The 24,395-nt window shown below is 37.3% G+C and overlaps 1 protein-coding gene and 5 non-coding genes across 6 annotated transcripts; 1 reads left to right on the top strand and 5 right to left on the bottom strand.

Moving 5' to 3' along the window:
* Nucleotides 1-239: 239 nt before the first annotated feature.
* Nucleotides 240-322, bottom strand: trnal-uaa (transfer RNA leucine (anticodon UAA)). The gene has a single exon. It is a non-coding gene; the product is annotated as a tRNA-Leu (tRNA).
* A 1,034-nt stretch (nt 323-1,356) lies between these two features.
* Nucleotides 1,357-1,439, bottom strand: trnal-uaa (transfer RNA leucine (anticodon UAA)). The gene has a single exon. It is a non-coding gene; the product is annotated as a tRNA-Leu (tRNA).
* A 1,605-nt stretch (nt 1,440-3,044) lies between these two features.
* On the bottom strand, nt 3,045-3,127 carry trnav-uac (transfer RNA valine (anticodon UAC)). The gene has a single exon. It is a non-coding gene; the product is annotated as a tRNA-Val (tRNA).
* Nucleotides 3,128-3,634: 507 nt separating this feature from the next.
* On the bottom strand, nt 3,635-3,717 carry trnal-uaa (transfer RNA leucine (anticodon UAA)). Its single transcript has one exon. It is a non-coding gene; the product is annotated as a tRNA-Leu (tRNA).
* Nucleotides 3,718-4,350: 633 nt separating this feature from the next.
* trnal-uaa (transfer RNA leucine (anticodon UAA)) lies at nt 4,351-4,433 on the bottom strand. Its single transcript has one exon. It is a non-coding gene; the product is annotated as a tRNA-Leu (tRNA).
* Nucleotides 4,434-6,605: 2,172 nt separating this feature from the next.
* Nucleotides 6,606-24,203, top strand: ghrhra (growth hormone releasing hormone receptor a). The gene is made up of 13 exons (XM_051871249.1): nt 6,606-6,917; nt 7,575-7,683; nt 11,525-11,632; nt 14,240-14,340; nt 14,832-14,929; nt 15,092-15,224; nt 16,923-17,076; nt 18,127-18,187; nt 18,479-18,548; nt 19,938-20,029; nt 21,253-21,382; nt 21,499-21,540; nt 22,811-24,203. The coding sequence occupies exons 1-13, from the start codon at nt 6,873-6,875 to the stop codon at nt 22,964-22,966; spliced, it is 1,299 nt and encodes a 432-aa protein (XP_051727209.1). The 5' UTR covers nt 6,606-6,872; the 3' UTR covers nt 22,967-24,203.
* Nucleotides 24,204-24,395: the final 192 nt, after the last annotated feature.

The raw sequence follows: 24,395 nt of genomic DNA, 5'->3' as shown, positions 1-24,395 counted from the left end.
TTACATTTGATGCCTTTTGACAGTTTTGTTGCGTTTCTACTCTCCATTACATGCTTTGTTGAATGACAAATTCGTTGAGAGTTGCCTGGAAATAAAGAAACGTCTGCTATGTAACGACAGTTAGGTGTTATCTGATGGTGACACAAAGACACGGTATTTTATTTATCGTTACGACGATGTATTATGCATTGTTAACACACATGGGTATCTTTCTTTCAGATTTCTTAAAGAATTGCCATTACCAGGAGTGGGGTTCGAACCCACGCGGACATTTGTCCATTGGATCTTAAGTCCAACGCCTTAACCACTCGGCCATCCTGGTTCGCTGAACCTCATCTAACACCAGGGAGGGTCATTCTGGGGTCATACTACAGTTCTTTTAACATTTTCATATCCTCATTTATCCCCACATATGTTATATATAAATAATATTGACTCCAGTGGTTTAACCTCAATTTTATGAAGATGAATGAATGTCTTATGCGTTTGGAACGACATGAGGGTGAGTAATTACTGGCAAAATGATCATTTTTGGGTAAACTAACTCTTTAAATTACAACAAGCAAATTCTTAAAAAAAAAAAAAAATGTGCAGAACATGAATGATCCAACACTGACTAATGTAAGGACAAAGAATTCACTGTAAAGTGTGCTTGAGTCCAAGTGTGGTGCTTTGGCTGGATACAGCATTTTGTGGCCTTTAGTATCTTAAATTTGAGACCATTTGAAATGCCTCTGGTATTGACCAGTTCAGTAAATAACAATTACCCCATTAAAATGACAGTAATCGATGCTAGCTCAATTACCAACTAATTAATAATACAGACCATTATAAAACAATAGTACTTAACCTTTAGACTATAAAGTGACTGATAGCATCAGTACACAGGCACATACAGTAGCATCGTGTTACTGAAAAAGTCTACCTGGAATAACTTTCAATTTTAGTTTTAATAATTAGAAATGCATAGCAGTTTTAAATGTTCTCTCATAAGCAGTCCATGATTAAACTCAAGTGTCAATATATCTTAAATTCTATTAATCATTTGCAGTTTTGAGATTTATTTTAATTGAAAATAAAGCAGCATTGTATAAATTATGTGGGATCGCCACATTCTATCTGACTGATCTGGACAAAGCGGCTTTTTGGAGTGGAATAAAACTGTGTGATGTTCCTTTGACAACATTACCTATACCTTAAACAATCCCTATTTCCTCGATTTACTAAATCATGCACATACTTTACTAATCGTGCGCACGATTAAATCGAGGGAACAACTTAGTAAAGCATACACACGATTAATTTATTTTCCTGCATGTCACGTGCAGGGATTTATTTTGAACAGTCTAAAGTGTCTACCAGGAGTGGGGTTCGAACCCACGAGGACATTTATCCATTGGATCTTAAGTCCAACGCCTTAACCACTCGGCCATCCTGGTCTGTTTTAAAGATGGTTACAAGGTTTGAGTCTGGCTGAGCCAGAAGGTCTTTGTGTGAAGCCTTCCCGTGACCCTACAACAGTCTGGGTGGATGGATGATGTTACTAATGATATGTTGTTTAGGTTTGAGTTTTCTAGTCTTTCTTCAAATGTGTATCAATCGTAGATCAATGGAAAGGACAATTAAATGTTCTTGAGAAGGATTGCCACATTCTATCTGACTGATCTGGATATGTTCCTTTGACAACATTACCGATACCTTAAACACCACTGTTTTGCAGAATCTGGATTAAATCAAGCCTGAAGCTAAACTGTATGTACTAACCCCAGTTTTGAACATAGTAGAGCTTCTAACAGGAGTGGATCGAACCCATGTGGACATTTGTCCATCAATCCCTAAACCACTCAGCCACCCTGGTCTCAAACAGCATCTAATATTGTCTCTCAAACGCGAAACAATGGAAACGGAAAACAATTCATCATAAATTGTCCTTAACTAGAATCACCACATTCTAGCTGACCGATCTGGACAAAGTAATTTGGCTTTTCTGAGCAGTGTAAAAGCATTTAATGTTCCTTTGACAAACCACTTTTGTTCACAATCTGGATTAAGTCATGTCTGAGAATAAATCTTACACTAACTCTAGTTTTAAACTATGGATCCCCGCACATGACACGCAAGAAAAATATAGTAGGCTAAATCTTGCACACGATTTAGCAAATCGAGGGAACGAAATAGTAAATCATGTGCACGATTTACTTTTTTTTCCTGCATGTCATGTGCGGGGCTCTGTTTTGAACAGTCTAAAGGGTCTACCAGGAGTGGGGTTCAAACCCACAAGAAGATTTGTCTATTGAACACCTTAACCACTCGGCCATCCTGGTCAGTTCACACTGTTACTAGGTTTGAGCCTGGCTGAGCCATAAGGCCTTTGTGTGAAGCCTTCCTGTGACCCTACAACAGTCTGGGTCTGGATGGATGGATGATGTTACTAATGATATGTTGTTTAGGTTTCATTTTTCTAATTTTTCTTCAAATGTGTATCAATCGCAGATCAATGGAAGGGAAAATTAAGTGTTCTTAAGTAGGATTGCCACATCCTATCGGACTGATCTGGACAAAGTGTTTTTTGTTTTTGTTTTGTTTTGAGTGGAATAAAACTGTGTGATATTCCTTTGACAACATTACCTATACCTTAAACACTACTGTTTTGCAGAATCTGGATTAAATCAAGTCTGAGTCTAAACCTAATGTAACCCCAGTTTTGAGCATAGTAAAACTTCTGCCAGGAGTGGGGTTCAAAGCCACGTGGACTTTAGTCCATCAACGCATTGACCACTTAGCCACCCTGGTCTCAAACAGCATACTGTATTGTTGTCTCTCAAACGCAGAACAATGGAAAGGAAACCAATTAATCATTTTGTGTCCTTAACTAGGATCGCCACATTATAGCTGACCGATCTGGACAAAGTAATGTGGCTTTTTGGAGTAAAGTAAAAGAATTTGGTGTTTCTTTTACAAAGCTCTTTTGTTCACAATCTGGATTAAATCATGTCCGAAAATAAACCTTATGCTAACACTAGTTTTGAATAGTCTAAAGCGTCTACCAGGAGTGGGGTTTGAACCCACAAGGACATTAGTCCATTGGATCGTAAGTCCAAAGCCTTAACCACCCAGCCATCCCGCTCTGTTTGGAAAAGTGTTACTAGGTTCGAGCCTGGCTGAGCCAGAAGGCCTTTTTGTGAAGCCTTCCCGTGACCCTACAACAGTCTGGATGGATGGATGATGTTACTAATGATATGTACAGTAGTCAACATTTGAAGTGGATCAAAAAAGTTCATCAAAGTTGTCCTAAGAACTAAGTTGCCATATGAAGAAAAGTTTCAGGACAACTTTAATTAAAGGTTTTGATCCACTTCAATTGTGGACTACTATAGTTTAGGTTTTATTTTTTCTAATCTTTCTTCAAATGTGTATCAATCGTAGATCAATGGAAAGGGCAATTAAGTGTTCTTAAGAAGGATTGCCACATTCTATCTGACTGATTTGGATATGTTCCTTTGACAACATTACCGATACCTTAAACATTACAAATATTACTGGACAAAGTAATATCTCTCATACAGTACTCCACATATTTGTTGTCACTAGACATTGCTATCTAATCTCTCAGTTTAGAGCATACTAAAGCTTCTACCAGAAGTGGGGTTCGAACCCACGAGGACATTTGTCCATTGGATCTTAAGTCCAACGCCTTAACCACTCGGCCATCCTGGTACATAGACTGGTTTTGATATGGCCATCTTTTAAATGTAGATCAATGGAAGGGAAACTCATTAACCATAAAGTGTTCTTAATTAGGATTGCCAAATTCTATCTGACTGGTCTGGTCAAAGTTGTATTTTGGAGTGGAGTAAAACTGTGTGGTGTTCCTTTGACAACATTACCTACACCTTCAACACTGCTGTTTTGCAGAATCTGGATTAAATCAAGCCTGAAGCTAAACTGTATGTACTAACCCCAGTTTTGAACATAGTAAATCTTCTACCAGGAGTGGATCGAACCCATGTGGACATTTGTCCATCAATGCCTAAACCACCCTGGTCTCAGACAGCATCTAATATTGTCTCTCAAACGCAAAACAATGGAAAGGAAACCAATTCATCATAAATTGTCCTTAACTAGAATCACCACATTCTAGCTGACCGATCTGGACAAAGTAATTTGGCTTTTCTGAGTGGAGTAAGAAGTTCCTTCGACAAACCACTTTTGTTCACAATCTGGATTAAGTCATGTCTGAGAATAAATCTTACACTAACTCTAGTTTTGAACTATGGATTTATGTGCACGATTTACTTCTTTTTCCTGCATGTCATGTGCCGGGCTCCGCTTTGAACAGTCTAAAGTGTCTACCAGAAGTGGGGTTCGAACCCACGAGGACATTTGTCCATTGGATCTTAAGTCCAACGCCTTAACCACTCGTCCATCCTGGTCAATTCTTATGGTTACTAAGTTCAAGCCTGGCTGAGCCAGAAGGCCTTTGTGTGAAGCCTTCCCGTGACCCTACAACAGTCTGGATGGATGGATGACTTTACCAATGATATGTTGTTTAGGTTTCATTTTTCTAATTTTTCTTCAAATGTGTATGAATCGCAGATCAATGGAAGGGAAAATTAAGTGTTCTTAAGTAGGATTGCCACATCCTATCGGACTGATCTGGACAAAGTGTTTTTTTTTGTTGTTGTTTTTTTGAGTGGAATAAAACTGTGATATTCCTTTGACAACATTACCTATACCTTAAACACTACTGTTTTGCAGAATCTGGATTAAATCAAGTCTGAGTCTAAACCTAAAGTACTAACCCCAGTTTTGAGCATAGTAAAACTTCTGCCAGGAGTGGGGTTCAAAGCCATGTGGATTTTAGTCCATCAACACCTTGACCACTTAGCCACCCTGGTCTCAAAGTGGGGTAAAAGCATTTGGTGCTTGTCAAAGGTATTTCACCTCTGACAACAAACCTCAGACTAAGTCCAGTTTTGAACAGTTCAAAGGGTCTACCAGGAGTCGGGTTCAAACCCATGTGGACATTTGCCCATTGGATCATAAGTCCAACACCTTAACCCCTCGGCCATCCTGGTCAGCTCATGTTAGAGTAATGTTACTAAAAGCTTTTCTGTGTGGAGCCTTCCCGCAATCCTATATGGTCTGATATGGATGATGAATAATGTTACTAATGATATGTTGTTTAGGTTTGAGTTTTCTAATCTTTCTTCGAGAGTGTATCAAACATAGATCAATGGAAGGGACAATCAAAGGGTTAGTTCACCCAAAAACCCTTCGCAGCTTTATGAATCTTTTGTGTCGAATCAGCAGTTCGGAGCGCCAAAGTCACGTGAATTCAGCAGTTTGCCGGTTTGACACGCGATCCGAACCATGATTCGACATAAAAGATTCATAACGCTCCGAAGCTTAATGAAGCAGTGTTTTGAAATTGGCCGTCACTATATAAGTCGTTATTTTGTTTTTTTGGCACGCCAAAAATATTCTCATTGCTTTATAATATTAATATTGAACCACTGTACTCACATGAACTGATTTAAATATGTTTTTAGTACATTAATGGACCTTGAGAGAGGAAATGTCATTGTTGGCTATGCAGGCCTCACTGAGCCATCGGATTTAAACAAAAAATATCTTAATTTGTGTTCCAAAGATGAACGAAGGTCTTACGGGTGTGGAACGGCATGAGGGTGAGTAATAAATGACATTATTTTCATTTTTGGGTGAACTAACCCTTTAAGTGTTCTTTGGATTGCCACATCGTAGCTGATTGATCTGGACAAAGTGGCTTTTTGGAGAGGAATAAAACCATCTGTGACCTGTTGCATAAACTGGATAGTGGATCTGGATTATCTGGGTAATGAAGCCTGTCAAGGTGATTTCAGTTTTAAAATATAAAATGAAAAATCAACCTCCTCATCGAAAAATGTTAGAAAAATAGCTAATTGAAAAAAAAAAACAAAAAAAAAAACAAAACATGGATGATGTAATAAAGGGCAATTGGAGGAGCAAAGTCCACCATAGTGATTTTTAAACAAATCTAAAAGAGAGCAAGGAATGTTAATAAATTAATCAAAAATAATTATATATGACAAATCTGGGTTAAATGTTATTTTGGTTTATTAAATATTATTATGTCCTCTATTAGTTGCTTCCCTCTTAAAATTAAGCACTGTAAGCAACCCAACAACATATGCCAAGCATTTGTTTTGAGGATGGGAGGCAAAATCACACAACAAAATTTTAGTTATGTTTTATAAGCATTTTTGACATGTCTGTCTGTTTATGAACGTTTGGCTTTCATTTGCACCTATTGTGTAATCTTGCTGTCTGTTCCACCAGAGATATTCAACAATGAATGAAAACTGTGCCGACCAACCCGCAGTGCCAACCAATCCTGGTCTTCCCTGCAAAATCCCTGGAAATGGCTCAGTGTTTTTACCAATGTTGATTTAAATTATTCACATTCATCAGATGACATTTCCTCTCCCCTGAATCATCTGCCCCTGTTTAACAAACTAAAAATAGATGTTTTCTCATATTAAATATTGATGCATCGCATGCTTTGTCTACAAAAGCACGAATCAAAAGTAGCTTACCTCCACAAAAATCTCTGAAAAGGTCAGCATTTCTCCAGATGCATTTCACAAACAGGCTTCTTATATATTCAGCTGTGAAATTAGGTTACATTTAAAGTCAATCCGACTGTGCGCGCTCCACGGCCCTGTGATGAGGACGCGCAGACGCGCGTCAGTCGAAGAGAGAGCGACTGTGTGTGACTTCAGTCTGTCGAGTCTGAACTGAACAGATCACTGTTTGAGGAGTTACAGGGATATTTCGTGTTTCTTGGGTCATCACACAGTGACTTAAATATGAAGGTTCTACATCTGTGTTTGTTCGCGACTTTTTGGAGAGCTGTAAGTATTTAATGTTACACATTTCTCCATATTTTATATTATATAGTGACCATTATATATATGATATATTTATTATTATATAGTGACCGTTATATAAAACTAATTATAGCAGATTCCTTTCAGAATGTACTGAACTTGCATATTCGTTTTTAATGTCTTGCTCAGATTTCTGCAAACAATTACTGAGTTATGCGCATCTGTCAGAATACATTTATGGTAAAATGGTTACGAATACGTCCGAAGTAAAAACGCTAAAGGAATCTTGTTGGAATTTCCATCATGTTTTTGAATCTAGAATTCTAAAAAATAAAAGTGAAAAAACGTTTCCTTTCTTTTCCACTACATATTTAACAAAGTAGGAAAACTGTACCAACTGTTTAATTCTTATACCATTACACTTCTTTTAGATTGACTTTTTATTTTATTTTTTTTTTTTTATAGGATTTTATATTTGTTGGGGAAAATGTAGACAAGTATGACTTTATGTCAGAATTGGGCAATGGGAAGCACGACGATTTGAAATCAATTTACAGTTTTGCATTACTTTAAAAAAAGCTGGTATCAATGCCACCTGTATACTGCAAACATCTTGTAATCTACTGTATGTTGATTATGCTGGTTAATGTGCATATGGATTCATAATTTTTTCCTCCTCAGATGCATGCTATCCATCCAGATTGTGCTATTATCTCCCAGCTTATCCAAGACCAAGAGATCTGCACCCAGACTACGAAGAGAGAGATGAAGAACAAGTCCCAACAAACAGGTTGTACGGATGAAACATTAAATTACACTATGTATACTGATGAAAAATGCATAAATGTGTGTGTATATATCAGCAGCTGATGCGTTCATGCTTAGCTTGGCCTGGTTAACTAAAGATGATTATGTGCAATTACCATGCAGAAATTTAACCACGTTACTTTAATTGAATATAGTGAGGGAAAGGAAGGAAACGGTTTTAAACTAGTCTCAGCAGAACTTCAGAATTTACCCACGTTAGACATGTGGTTTTCAAAGACAGAGCAATTCTGTAGTGTCATGTTAATGGATTACTACTAATATTGAAGTGTTGTCCTTTTTAATAGGACTTTAATTGGTAAATAACATATAGACAGTCTGGAAACAGCTAAGCACTGTGGGAAATATCCCCACAAAACCTCTTTAGACCAGTCAAGCATAATCTCTGAAGTGACTTGCAGAGTTATTATTAATTTGAAATGAGTTCTGATTGGGGTTCTGATTACGTTCCTTCCTGAGACTATGAATAGAACTTTGTTGAACGAGATTCATGCAGACAGACGGTTCAACCCACAGGACATATGATAATTATGTTACGTGGCAGCTTGAACCTCCGGAGATCTGTGTTCTTACAACTTGACAATGTGTGAGTGGAAAAGGAGATTGTGTGAAATGGTGTTCCTGCAGAACATGTTCATATATGCTTTATTTGAGCTTTCCTCAAACAAACTAAAATGCAACAATATTGTTATCTGCCTATGCAAGTCAAATTAGGAATCCATGCTGGTTAAAAGAACATTTCCTATGCCATGTTTTAATTCAAACAAATTTCAGCATAATAGGAAGGCTTCAGTTCAGGATTTTACAAGTCTGTCTGACTGACCGTGACCTGCCGGCTTTAAAAGGACATGTCTTCCCCTCAGCAGGGACATACATGGACAAAGCTGTCTATGTCTTTAAGGCAAAATGCAGTATCTCTTAAAAAATGGAGCTTACAAACAGGGTTTTCCAGCCTAATGAGTCATAAGACCTTCATAAGATTGTATGATGCCATAACATAACCCAGGAGGGATGCACTTTTCCTTTGTTAATGATGGTACACTGATCTAAAACAAAACAAAAAACCTATAATCAAGTATCAAGAACTCATCTAACAAGCAAGAGAGAGCAGGACTCTGGAGCGGACTCTGGCTTGCAAACAGGACCGGAGGAAGCCAGCCAAGAGACTTGCGCTGCCCAGGCATGCAGGACAACCATGGCGTAAAAGGTGAAGACTGCCCTCTTGGCCATGGCAGGAGTGATGGGAAACGGGTGGCTCAGGAATGTCCTCTATGGCTGTGACTGACAGATCAGGTGGTTCAGGAGAGACTGGAGTTGAGGTAGCTTACAGGGAGATGTGTGCAGTCTAGAAACACACAATGGCAGGCAGTGTATAGACCACGACAGGACAGACAGGAAGTGCGGGCTGCTCAGGGACGGCCACCGTGTCCTAAACAGGGAGAGCAGGCTGCTAAGGGACAGCCTCAGGGACCACTGGATCTGGGTCCACTAGAGTCAGGTCCTCCAGGACAATCAGACTTGGGACCACCAGAGTTGGGTCCTCCAGGATCACCAGACTTGGGACCACTGGAGTCAGGTCCTCCAGGATCACTGGATTCAGGCCCTCTGGAGTCAGTTCTTCCAGGGACCATCAGACTTAGGACCACTGGAGTCAGGTCCTCCAGGACCATTGGACTTGGGACCACCAGAGTCTGGTCCTCCAGGACCACCAGACTTGGGACCACTGGAGTTGGGTCCTCCAGGACTACTGGATTTGGGCCACTGGAGTCAGGTCCTCCAGGGCCAACACCAGATTTGGAACCACTCAGATACGGGTCCACTTAAGTCAGGTCCTCCATAGTCTCAGCTCGCCCACGGACCGTGCTTATGGCATACTTAACTGAAAACACTTCAGGACTGGTTGGGTGAATTCTACAGGATGTCCGGGAGACGTGTGTGTTGCGTTCTTTAACGGTCCGCCTGGAAACAAATGCCGTGATGCCAAACCCCTTGTGGAAGAAGAAAGACGTTGTGTTTACAACTGTGACAATGAGCTCTTTTCAGGATCAACTAAACGCTGAATTTTCAAAAGTATGTTCGCGGCTCCATTGTTGCAGTAAACTTGTACAACGTTCTTGAATTAATAATGTATTAGATGCATGCTAGGTCTGTTATTGTACGGACATCAACTTTACATTTTCACACCCCTAAATATGATGCAGAACAAAACAAACTGTGATTGGTTGCATTACATGTCAGTCAAATGTCTCTTTGGCAGTCCTTGGCCAATGAAACCTGCGATAGAGTCCAGATCTTCTGCAGTCAGTCTGAAGGTCTGGCTACGCAAGACTAGGTCCTCCAGGACCACTGGATCCGGGTCCATCGGAGTCAGGTCCTCCAGAACCATCAGACTTAGGACCACCGGAATCAGGTCCTACAGGACCATTGGACTTGGGACTACCAGAGTCTGGTCCTACAGGACCACCAGACTTGGGACCACTGGAGTTGGGTCCTCCAGGACTACTGGATTCAGGCCACTGGAGTCAGGTCCTCCAGGGCCATCGGACCTGGGACTACTGGAGTCAGGTCCTCAAGGACCACTGGACTTGGGGGAGCAACAGGAGCCCTCCTTCTCCGGTGCTTGCAAGGGTGAGGTGATAAATAGACGGCAGCTGCCAGGGAAGCTGCAAAGCTTTTTGCCTCCTCATGGAGTGCTGCAGTGGTCTTGGGTGCCTCAGGAGATGCTGCAGCAGCCAGGAATATTGCCTAGTGGACTGCAGCGGGTTTGACCACCTCTCAGTTCTTCCTTCTCCGATTCCGGGTCATTGGAGGACTGGGGCTTCCACTGACTGAAGGTGGAATTAAGGGACAGTCAGTGTGGGAAGACCTCATGCTGCATGGGAACTCTGATTCCCCGCAATGGTTTAAATGGTGCAAAAGGCAGCCCATAGACTTAATTGTCTAAAAAATAGGCTTCATTAAATTGAGAAAGCATCTTCCAAATAATATCCATGCCACCATGTATATCTGCCAAATGTCTGAAATCTGTTGAATACTTGCAATTGCACAAACCATATTCATGAGTTAATTTGCAATGCATCCATGCCCTGAATGTATTTTACCTTATATTTTTTTTACTCAAAGTATTGTGATACTCCCAAACTGAGTATAAAATATTAATGTTGCCATGAATAGCCATAGACATCTAGGTCATTCCGCAACAGAGGTCTTGAATATCTTAAGGCACTGTTATACTAGAACCTTTCCCATTCTTTATTACTCTATTTGATTCTTTCCAGCTTTACATCATTTTAATAGACTGGAATTTGTATTGAATGAAATATTGGCTAGGGAAGAGAAGCTTACTGACCTTTTAAAACTGGATGCATATCCAGCTAATGAATATTCAGTGATATCATAAGGACACTGATAGTTGTTGTCAAAAAGTTGCATCTAATTGGGGTCTGTATATGCCTTTAGGCAGCAACTAGAAAAAATTTTTTACATGCAGATGGATGAGCAGTCAATAAGAGTTCATCCAATGCAATCACTGACCTGAACATGTTAGCATGATAAAAGACTGTTTTTAGACTTGTATATAAATTAACCCTGTCTATAAGATAATATAGGCTGACTGGTGCCGCTCTGTTAATGTAGATGGATCAATCACTAGCTCACTTGAATCCTTTTGTGTCAGTCATACAATTTGGAAACTTCTGACTTTGGAAATATTGGTCAAGGAAAGGAAGAGGGATGAAAGGAAATTACCATATACTGTATTGTTAGGCTGATTGACTATGTCATGACAGTTCCTCTGTGTGTCTCAGGTTGTGGGACCAATTGGGATGGGATCCGCTGCTGGCATACAGCCAATTCTGGACAACTCATTAATGTGTCCTGTTCCGAAGTCTTCCAGCATATCTCTAACACTCAAGGTCAGATCAATCAATCAATCAATCAATCAATCTATCTATCTATCTATCTATCTATTTATTGGGCTCTTCATCATTGCTGTCATTCTTTAACATCAGCTGGTGTGACAGAGCTTCAGGCTCATGTCGCTTGAAAAGTTTGTCAAACAGCAGCAGATTATTTTTTTTCTAAAGGCTGGTGTGCAATAACCGTGGCTGAAAGCTGTCACAGTTCTAGTTAGGGGTTGTAATATTGTGCGGGTCAGTAGTTTTTATAGTTACAGGGCTGTGATTCTGTGGAATGTTTGAATATGCAGACAGAAAGTCATAGAACCCTAAAGATATTGGGATTCAGCTGCCACTGGGATGACCTGTGTATATGCACTCAAGAATGGATTTTTGCAGCTGGCTAAATTTAGTTAATTAAATTTGCTAATGCAACACAATTCATGAACATTTTTTTCACAGCTTAATTTCATGGCATGCAATCACTTTAAATTCCTAAAAAATGGAAATTTACTTAATCCATTTGCCTTGGGACTACATGAATAATTTTCGTTGGCCATAACTAGATATATGGAAATACAAGATGACACAGATTTTGGGCAGATATTTATTGCTCTACTAAATTAAAATTAGGTTACTTTATTTTTTCTTGTCGCATGTCCGAAAAAAAGAAATGCTTTATAAAAAGCCAAAAAATTGGAGTGACCAGAGTTTGAACTTGGCTCTTTTCATTTTCATTCTGTGTGAAAGGCATAACAAAACAAAACTGTTTATATAACATAATCCTAATTCTAATTTAATTCGAACTGCAGACTCTGGTAGAATATAACTTTTTGCCACGGTATAGATTCAGCAGCAGTAGTGTGGTGTCAATGAAAAGCTGTGTAGAAAACAAGACTGATCTTTGGATTTTAAAATCGATATCCAAGTCAAATAAGGATTGCGATGTATGTGAAAGTCGATCATTTTAACCAGCCCCATTTAACCTACTCCTTACATAAGATTAATCTTTTACTCTTGTAAGTGTTTCCTTCGTTGCTTGTCAGTGTTTTCATAAAAAAAAAAACATGTTGGGGTTGTTTTTTACAATTCATTTTTATAATCCATAATTTCATCAAAATTCTCTTCAACAAGGAATTATAACGTCTTTTACTGCCCCTAAATATTAAACATCAGGTGGTATATCACATCTGTGTGATTACTTTTCCCCTAAATCCAGAAATGTTGGATTAAATCTAGTCTGGTTTTGTAAATGTTTTAAATCCTCTAGAAGTGCTTACAGATCAGGATGTTCAGATGACAGACACTTACCAACAGATCTTAATCAGAGCAGATGCCATATTTCAAAATGAGGATGGGAGGGATAGATGTAGTACAGATGTACATATATGTGTGTGTGTGTGTGTGTGTGTAGCCTACATCTGTACTACATCTATCCCTCCCATTCTCATTTTGAAATATGGTGTCTGCCATATGTGTGTGTGTGTGTGTGTGTGTGTGTGTGTGTGTGTGTGTGTGTGCGCGTGTTTTTGTGACATAGCAGGACATAAATTTGTATAATGACATGGGTATGACATGGTAATGACAGGTATTACAAGGAGAGGGTGACTTATGAGGACATTACCCCATGTCCCCATTTTTCAAAAGGCTTATAAATCATACAGAATGAGTTTTTTGAGAAAATAAAAATGTGCACAGTTTCCTGTGATGGGTAGGTTTAGGTGTAGGGGTAGTGTAGAGCGATAGAAAATACGGTTTGTACAGTATAAAAACCATTACGCCTATGGAATGTCCCCACAATTCACAAACAAAAAAAAAAAATGTGTGTGTGTGTCTGTGTGTGTGTGGTCCTGGTAAACCCTACATTATGGGGACAAAATATCCCCACAAAGATGTCAATATCCGAAATCGTTTCCCTTTGTGGGGAATTTTTTGGTCCCCATGAGGAAAATAGCTTAATCATACAGAATGCTGTTTTTTAAAAATGTAAAAATGCATCTTCTGTGATGGATAGGTTTAGGAGTAGCTTTAGGATTAGGGGATAGAATATACAGTTGTACAGTATAAAAATCATTATGGTTATGGAAACCATGTGTGTGACGTGTGTGATTCAATGTTCATATTCATATTAATATCCCGCTTTCTTATTATTTGAAAGTAGTTTTATTCAGAGTTATAGTTGCTTGTCAGACTCACACTGCTGTTCAGATCGCTCGGGGTAAAGCAGGTGAAGCCGTGAAGCACGTATGGGGGCTGAAGAACACCTGTTCTGCCACAGGAAATGCAACCAGCAGCAGGTTTTGTCCCTGCTGTAGTGATCATGTTTTCCCCTAAGCATTCTCTAGGCTTCTGTAAGTATTTTTTGGAAGTGTTATGAAATGGGAATTGGGCTTACTGCTCTCTGAAATGAGGGCTGATCAGCAGGAGTCTGTAACAACTGACAAACTTGAGACTTATTTGGCACTCAAGCGTATGAGAGATTTTAATGACTATGTGATCAAGACAAATAAGTTTTTAAGTGCTGTTCTCAAGCAATAAGGTTCAGTGATATTTTTTTTCCCTTCAGGGACAAATGCTGCAGTTTTGTTATTATTAAACCATAATTCTTTGCTGTTTATTCGGCAGGTTTTATATACAGGAACTGCACGGCTCATGGCTGGAGTGACCCGTATCCTCCATATGCAGAGGCCTGTGCATTTGAAGATGATTCAGAGTCTGGGACTGTGGTGAATATATTCCCATAATAAATGCATAATTGACAGCAATTAACATAATTCTGAAAACATTGCTGTATGGAGTGGCTTGGTTTGGTGAATGACTTCCAGTGCATGTGTACTTGAACTCCCCATGATGACCACTAGTGGTCGCTGTTTTTTGTTTTTGCACGGTGCTTTAACTTTCTTTCTGTTCTTTTGTTTCCTGTTCTTCTTTTTAAAACTGTTTAGGATTATTTTAAAACTAAGCAGGTCATTGACCTCCACATGCTTAAATAAAAAATAAAAAAAATAATAATTACACAGAATATACCTACATAGTAGTCATTTTCTGGCCTTTAAGAACTGGAAGGGTTTTTACTATAGTCAGTTTTAATCAAAATCCAAGGTATTAGTTACTGACACATATTGAAATATAAATCTGCTGGAATAGTTTGACTTGACATGCAGTTTGTCTATTGATGTAAATGACTTTTCTCTCAGACTCTGCCTTTGTTTTTCAGACAACTTACTTATCGACTTTGAAACAGCTGTACACTGCAGGATATGCAACATCGCTTATATCACTCATTACCGCTGTTATCATATTCACATGCTTCAGGTAACACTTATATATTATCGTTATGAAATCCAAAAGCAATTGTGATACACAAAATGGAATCAGGGTGAATGAAATAATCAGTAAATATTTAGTATGCAATCTTCAGAATAATGTTATATTATAATATGTTTATAAGTACCTATCATGCTCTGTTCATTACAGGAAGTTCCACTGTACCAGAAACTACATACACATCAATCTGTTTGTTTCCTTCATCTTGCGGGCTAGTGCAGTCTTCATCAAAGATGCCGTTCTGTTCTCAGATGAAACTCAGAACCACTGTTTAATGTCCACGGTGAGTGAGGGTGTCTTTGTATGATAAAGGATTCGCATGCACCCTTTAAAAAGTCGCTTTGCATAAAAGCGTCTGCTAAATGAATAAATGTGTAATTTCACTGTGAAGGATTAAACTAACTATTATCCAGAAGAGAATTACCAAAAACTACCATGGCAAGATGTGAATCCATAGAATCCGTTCACTCTTAAACTACTAATTGTACTACATTTGAGTATTTTGTAGTAAACTTCATATATATGCCATAGTTAATTTATAATCAGTGACATATTTTTTTTTTTTTTTTTTATTGCACATTATTGTTTCTGATTTGATTACGTTATCCAAGGGATGTCTAGCTTATTGCCTCATAAAAACATGAAAGGGTTAGTTCACCCAAAAATGAAAATTCTCTCATTAATTATTCACCCTCATGTCGTTCCACACCCGTAAGACCTTCGTTCATCTTCAGAACACAACTTAAGATATTTTTGATAAAATCCGATGGCTCAGTGAGGCCTGCATTGTCAGCAAGACAATTAACATTTTCAGAAAGCTTTACAAATCTTTTGTTTCGAATCAGTGGTTCGGAGTGTGTATCAAACTGCCAAAGTCACGCCCCCCAGTGGTGAACCATTGAAATTTCAAAACACTTATCACATAAAGAAGCCTCGTTTACTGAAATCACGTGACTTTGGCAGTTTGATACGCGCTCCGAACCACTGATTTGAAACAAAAGATTTGTAAAGCTTCGAAGCTTCATGAAGCAGTGTTTTGAAATCGGCCATACCTAGATATTGTTGAATAAAGCCGTTATTTTGGGTGGGGGGTTGGCGCACAAAAAGTATTTTTGTCAACATTTCCAATTTTCATTTAATGTGCATTGCAGAAAATCCTTTACCTATTACCTATTTGGTGTTTCGCTTTTTTAATTACTTGTAAATCTCTCTTAATGCTATATTATGACTACATATTTGATTCAATCTTTCTGTCAACTTGTTTTCTTTCAAATAGCACAGGCTCTGTATTTCTTTTTGGAACTGATTGATCATAGACCTCATTGATCTGAGCTCATGCATCTCAGTGTTTGAATCAAAAAAGTTCACTCAAGCTTATTCAAAAAACCGAGGTGCGTAAGCTCAGATCAATGAGGCCTACGATCAGTCAGTTCCAGACAGAACTACAAAACCTGTGCTAGTTGAAAGAAAACAAGTTGATAAAAAGATTGAATCCAACATTTGGCAAAAACATAGCATAAGAAGAGATTTATAAGCAATTTTTTGTAGGCCAGTTATTTGATATTTTGATAAAGATATAGTTCTAAAAATAGTTCTAATACAAAAGTATAGCAGAGTCCACACCACAACTATAATGATAACGGCACAGAGAAACGATAATGTTGGAATCACTTTCAGAACGTTTTTTCCAGCTGATGAACGATAAAAACATTGACAGCCAATCAGAATCCATTCCACTTTAAAGAGTCTGAGCATTTAAAGCAGCAGACGACAAACCTGCAGCACGCTTAGAGTAAAAAGAACATTATCGTTCGTTAGTGTGGACGCTAATATAGTTATCGTTATGGTTATCTTCATAGTTTTATTAAGTTATGGCACTGCTATTAAAGTAAACCTTTTCATGTTTAAATGACGTTGATGTTTTCCAGTGCAGGTGATGGTTGTGCTCTCATTCTGTATCTGTGTGTGTTTTTGTTTACAGGTAGCGTGTAAGATTGCTGTAACCTTCTTCCAGTTCTGCATCCTGACTAATTACTTCTGGCTGCTGGTGGAAGGCATGTACCTGCAGACGCTCCTCGCCCTCACGTTCGTCTCGCAGAGGAAGTACTTCTGGTGGTACATTCTAATAGGATGGGGTTGGTACATCCTGAAAAATGGCTTCCTGGAGAAAGGCTTTGTGTAATCAGATTAAAAGATGAACATCTCCGGCAGTCTGCCAAGATTTGAGTACTAGAGGAACTATGAATATACAAATGAGCAGTTTGTGTCACCAGTGTTGGGGAAAGTTACTCTTAAAAGTAATGCGTTACAATATTGTGTTAGTGTTACTCACTAAAAAGGTAACTGTGTTAGTTACTTTTGATGAAAAGTAATGTTACGTTACTTTTGCGTTACATTTTCTCACCTGTGCTGGGTTTGCTTTTTTGTTTTGTTTTTAAAAAACAACAAAAAATAGTTATGTTTTTGGCAAGTGTAAAGTCCATTTAACACCAAAAGTGAAATGAATAAGCCTCAGGCTGAAGGAAATGCAAATTCACGCCTGTACAGTAGAGGGTGCAGCTCAAACAAACCTTTCATCTGTGCTGCCATTCTGGATCACAGAAGAATAGGACAGAAGAAGAAAGTTCAACACTCTTACTTCAGCAATAAAAACATGAAAGACAAATGTGATGTTTAATCTAAAGTCATTTTTGCTTATTAGTATGGCTGAATTGGATCATCGAAGGTCAGCAGCAAAGACATTGCTTAATAAAGTGAGATTAAATACATAAAGTATATTTGTGTTATTTAACATTTAATTATTGCAGGTTTGCGTAATATTTTGAGTTTGCATTTCACTGTTTTTATTCATTTTGAGGAATACTGAATCTGTTTTTGTGCAAGTGAGATGAGTAAATGCATGTTCACATTTAGTCAATAACATCATGTAACAAAGTAATTTGTGTTACATATTTGAAAAAGTAACAGATATTTTGTTGTAAATTTAAAAGTAATGTGTTACTTTACTAGTTACTTGAAAGAAAAAAAAGTAATCCGATTACTTAACTTGCGTTACTTGTAATGTGTTACCCCCAACACTGTGTGTCACATTATTGAGATCTGTTCTGAAACAAATGATATGTTAAAAACCTGCAGGTTGTTTTTCTGTGAATTCGGAGAAAGTATGCATTGTCTATTTTTTGTAGGTGTCCCATCAGTTGTGCTGATCGTGTGGGTGTTGACCAGACAATTCTTTGATAACAGAGGGTATGTCACAACTTCAACTTTAAAATTATCATGAAACTAAACCAAACTGACGCTATTTACTTTCTTAATGCACTTTCCTGGTCTGACTGTGAATTATTTATTGGTGCATGTTATTCCAAAAAAGAGAGAAATGTTTGTCTTTGTAATATTTCATCAAAAAGTAGAACTTGTTCCATCTCTGAGATGACTTTCCTTTTTGGCAAAGTCCTGCCGTACTTTTTTTCCCAGAAAAAAATGGTTTGAAAATGTAGTTTAATGTTATTACAATAAATAATTTTCTCATGTTTGCAGATGTTGGGATGACACAGATAATATGAACATCTGGTGGATCATTAAAGGACCGATCACAGCATCACTGTTTGTGAGTTATGATGTTGTTGTATGTCAGATTTTGATTTTTTCAGATTTTACATTTATTCAAACAGATATAGTTATTCAGAGATATTACCTGATATACAGTGTTGGGCAAGTTATTTCAAAAAAGTAATTAATTACTAATTACATCATCAATGTTGTATTTAAAATACTTTTCTAATTACTCTGTCTGAAAAATAATTTAATTACTCAATAAGTAATTCAACTCATTACTAATTAATTCTTAAAATCCCTATAAACCTTGACCGGATAAACAATAGAACTCTTTTAATAATTTAAATATGAGTCAAACATGGAATAGTTTAGCCTTTTATAGCTTTTAAAAACATTTTAGCTTTATTAAAACATACTATAATACTTACATTTTTTTTAGTAACAAATAGGGATGTCACAATACCAAAAATCTAGTAGTCGGTACCGATACCACTAAAAGTGCACAATACTCAATACCAAAGTCGATACCACGGTAAAAACATTTAAAGATACAAATAAAACGATGCTATAAATATTTTTTTCAGGTAGGTCTAATAGTAGTAAGTAAAAATACCACAGAAATTGAATAATCAAATATAAAATAACTCTACATAATCATAACTGTATAAATTAAATATAGATTAATCCTTATTAAAGCTTTTCTTTTGTTGTTTGATTATCATTTATAATACAGACAGCCAATAGTAGACAGTAGCATGTTTTAAAGGCTGCTTGTCACTAAGACCTAATGGACGGAGACAATATGCTGTTACACATTCTGTTCACATTCACATAACCAACGAGTAGACTATATATACCAAGATGGGCATTTTGACATATCTGTGTGTATTTGAACGTTTATGTGTAATAAACCGCTAAAATTTGACACTCGCGAGAGGCGGCTATGTGTGTAAGCTTTGGTTGGGAGCACTGACTGAAGACCGTCTCTCAGAGAGCGCGCGCAGTTTTTTCTCTCTAGGACATATAGCTTACATTTTACCGTAATGTTCTTGCCTACCTGTGTCAAAAAAGTCAAGTAATTGGAATATTTCCATTCTGCAAAACAGACAGCGACTATGCAGCCAACTGGTGCGAAGCTGCGAACTCACGCGCAACTGCACTACAGCTAACGATTTTAAAGAGACAGCGTTCACTTTTACCTTTAGACGACAAATTTAGATTTTAAATTTAAGATTTATACAGATCTGTTGAAATAATTTACAGTATGTAACGCAAGTACATTATAAGTAACTGTAATTAAATTACCTAAAAATGAACAGTAATCCCTTACTTTACTTTTTCAGTGGATTGGTAATTTAATTACAGTAATGCGTTACACCCAACACTGCTGATATATCACCTGCTCTACTGTTATGTAGCTCTTTCTCTGTCTGTCTGACAGGCTAATATCATCATCTTCCTAAATGTGATTCGAATCTTGGTTCAGAAATTGAAAAGTCCTGGAGTTGGTGGCAATGACACGGGTCACTTCATGTGAGTAAAATGATAATGTGCAAGAAGTGCTGGAACTGAATGTTTTGCCAGACCTGTTAATGGTGGGTGAATTGAAAAAAAAAAAAAAAAAAAAAAAATACCATATTATTTCTTGCCAGCTATTTTGCATTTTGTCTTTAAAATATTTGCTTTTGTCAAACTAAAAATGCACTCTTAGAAAAGAAGATTCAATGGGATTCTATATAGAACTTTAGGGTTCTTGACTCAGTTTTAAAGAACACTTCATGCCGAAAAGGTTCTATATAAGGAGAAATGCCTTAAATGATTGCATAATACTGTCATGTTTAATGGGTTATTTAAACATTTTCTAGTGATAAAGTATGTTTACAAGCTGTTTAATTCATAAAATTGAATCAAAATTAATTAAAACAAAATTAAAACGAAATCCATAAAATGATCCCATGATGGGAACTCTAAAAAGTGAACATATTACATATGCTGTTCCAGATGAAACTAGGATAGAATCAGACAGATGGCATGTGTTAATGTGAGTGAAACGCATATCGCTGCAAAATGTCTGTTCATTAGAAATCGGCTTTACACGCTGCCAGGTTGTGCTTCATGCATGAATAATATTTATCTTGACGGTTCATGCAAAGGTGAGTTTCTATTTTAGTGTCTTAATACCTGTACCTCCTGATAATGTATATGCAAAGACGAAGAGAAATTGCATTTAGCCCATTATCCAGAGGCTTACTGGTTTCTGAAAGTGCAGATCTGTCTTTCAAATTTGATTATGTGCCGTTTAAGTTCATACTGCCACTGGGCTCAGCCTTGCAACCCCAGCATTTATGAAGGCACTAACTTTTGGTTATTCTCTAAATCAAAATTAAAGGGATGAGGCCTGGTTCAGTTGTGTTAGTAGTGTGTTGAAACTTGTAGTTATGGTAAGGGGCTTGACATTTACCAGACACACTCAAAGCGGATGACCAATCACAACACACTGGTCCAGCCGGCCAATCAGAGCACATTGCGCTTTTTGGAAGGAGGGGCTTCATAGAGACAGGAACTAAACAGAGTGTTACTGACAGACTGGGAAGAGAGGAGCTGCAACAATGTCAAATATGTGAAAAATAATGTGTTTTAAGCATGAAAACCTATTCTAGTAGCACCCAAAATAAAATCAAGGCTTTGTAAAAGAGCATAATATGACCTCTTTAAATTAAATAATTGAGTCATGATTTTCTTTGATAATCACACAGGAGACTGGCTAAGTCCACCTTGTTTCTGATTCCTCTGTTTGGGATGCACTACACTCTGTTTGCCTTTCTGCCAGAAAACACGGGTGAAATAGTCCGGTTCTACATCGAACTCGGCCTGGGATCCTTCCAGGTACAGATGAATTCATTTGTTATGAAAAGTTGATCTGCTCAGTATTATTTTACATATTCAATAATGTGGAAATGTCTGATTTTATTCCTGAAAGTCTTGTTGTTTTTTACTCCCAGGGCTTTGTGGTGGCACTTCTTTATTGTTTTCTCAATGGAGAAGTAAGTATTCTACATGATATAATATATACAGTTACAAGTCATAGAGATTTTAGAAAATGTCTTTAAGGTGTTTATGATTTAGAATGTATGTAAAACTGAGATTTTTATCAGATGTTTGTACACAGCAGATGCTTTTCAGACAAATTGCTCTTTATAAGACATTTTGAAGATGTACGTGTGCTATCTGGGCTACAATATATCTGCAATCACAGACATTTGCATTCGGACGGGATTAGATTTCTCAGAGGACCGTTGAGTCTGCCGAAAAAAGTAGGTAATATGCCCTGGATTTTTTACTGAGGTTGTGTAAGAACAACACAGACAAGACAGATTCGAACAGGATTAAAATCACAAAGTATGCCTGTGAAACATGAATTTCTCTAACATGAAAACTAGTCCCGTCTGAATAGGGCTTTTTCTACACAATGCGATTTTCTATGAAATCTGTCAACTTTGGTTGCCCAGATTTCGGCAACAAGCGTCAAATACTACAGACTGGAGGAGCCTTAAAGGGATAGTTCCCCCAAAAATAAAAATTCTGTCATTAATTACTCCAAACCTGTTTTGTTCAACTTCGGAACACAAATGAAGATCTTTTTGATGAAATCTGAGAGCTTTCTCTCCCTCCATAGACAGTCTTCGCAACTTCCACTTTGACGCTTCAAAAGTTCATAAAGAGAATGTAAAACTAATTAATATGAATTGAGCGGTTCAGTCCAAATTTTCTGAAGAGACTCGGTGACTTTATATGATGAAGAGATTGAATTTAGGCTTTAATTCACATATAAACATTGATCTGCAAACATAAACAAAAGCTCAAACGAAAACCAAGAACAAACCTCTTTCGGAAGCTCAAAAGTGCCGCATAACACAAGAATGAACCTCATTGTTTTGTGAGGAAACTCAAACGTGCTGCGTAACATGAGAATGAACCCTATTAACGCATGTCAAGTGAATGCTTGAGCTTCCGTTTACCAAAAACTGATGTGTGAGTTGAGGAATGTTTATATGTGAATAAAAGCCTAAATTCAATCTCTTCATCATATAAAGCGATCAACTTTTTGAAATGTCAAAGTGTCAATTGCGTAGCTGTCTATGGGGGATCAGAAAGCTCTCAGATTTCATCAAAAAGATCTTCATTTGTGTTCCGAAGATGAACTTAAGTCTTATGGGTGTGGAACGACATGAAGGTGAGTACTTAATTACAAAATTTTCATTTTTGGGTGAACTATCCCTTTAAGTATGAGAAATACTTTCTCTCCTCCTTCAGGTACAGGCAGTGTTGAAGCGCAGGTTGTGGACGTGGCAGACCCAGACTCACCTGAGCCCCAGTAAAAAGCGTCGGGTCACTGTTACTCAGATCATGATGCATGAGACTGCTCATCCACAGACTGACATCTGCAACGGCTACATCACGTCTGTGTGAACACACCTGGATGTTGCAGGCAGAACAACATGCTAAAGACTTCAAGAGCTTCCCGCTCAGCTCTGGAGTGTGGACGACGGTCACACGAGAGGAAATAGGTCACCGTATGGCACTTATCAAGGTTGTGTTGAAAATACCAGAGTTATGGATTTGTAAAACTACAACGAGATGTTTGTGACACAGCAAGTGTGTGGAGGTTTGAATAAGATTTGATCGAGGACCAGTAGATAATGTGGCCTGTTCCTGAGGGTGGCTTTTTTGGCAAATGGTTGATTGACATTTTAAAAATCTGATTGTATAATTATTTGATTTTGGTATGAGAATGATTATAAAATGTTAAGAATTTTATTTACATCCTCAGTCTTGCGCTAGATGCCGTAATCTGTAAACTGATAGTAACACGATTCATGTTTATCAGTTTGGAGGCATTTCATTCTTAAAGTGATTCATATTTATTATTGCTGATGATGTGCCATGGCTTTTTTATAACTGTTTTTTAACTTATGAATTGTTTTGATTTGAACACTTTGTACATTGACAGAAACTGATAATAATAGTGTGGATATAGATGTATTTAAGTGGTAGTGTGGTACAGTTTGACTTTTAAGTGTACACTTCTGTTCACAAGATATAGGGGTCAGTAAGATTTTTTTAATGTTTTTAAAAGAAGTCTCTTATGCTCACCAAGGTTGCATTTATTAGATCAGAAATAACTGAAATATTGTGAAATATTAATGTAATTTATTCCTGTGATCAAAGCTGAATTTTCAGCATCATTACTCCAGTCTTCAGTGTCACATGATCCTTCAGAAATCATTCTAATATGCTGATTTGCTGCTCAAGAAACATTTCTTATTATCAGTGTGGAAAAGAGTTGAAACTGAAATTTTTTTTCAGGATTCTTTAATGAATAGAATGTTCAAAAGAACACCATTTAAAATAGAAATCTTTTGTAATATTATATATGTCTTAGCTCTCAATTTTGACCAACTTAATGTATTCTCACTTTCATTTCTTTAAAAGAAAATCTTACTGACCCCAAACTTTTAAATGGTATTATACATCTGCAGACATTACAGCTGAATACCAATAATGTACAATGTTAACTGGAGCACTTAGACTGTAAAAAAAGGGAATCTTCAGAAATTTTAACAGTTATGTTGTAATGTTACACTAAGAACAATGTTTACAGCTTTAAAAATGTATTATATTGTAATTAAATTAACTTTGTACCCTTTTTAGAGATGTTGACCGTTCATTTTTATGTTTCTCCTGACTTTTTTAAATCTTTTGGTTTTATATTAAATATGTATTAGACTAATTTACAGCTGACTATGTTAATATTTCATATATTTATGAAAATATTTAAATGTATCAATTTCAGTTGACTACAGGCTTTAGTGTAGCTTTTTTTTTACTTTCTAAAAAA

This window comes from Ctenopharyngodon idella, chromosome 2, assembly GCF_019924925.1.
Source record: "Ctenopharyngodon idella isolate HZGC_01 chromosome 2, HZGC01, whole genome shotgun sequence".
Lineage (NCBI taxonomy): Eukaryota > Metazoa > Chordata > Actinopteri > Cypriniformes > Xenocyprididae > Ctenopharyngodon > Ctenopharyngodon idella.
This window is presented reverse-complemented; position numbering and strand designations above follow the sequence as displayed.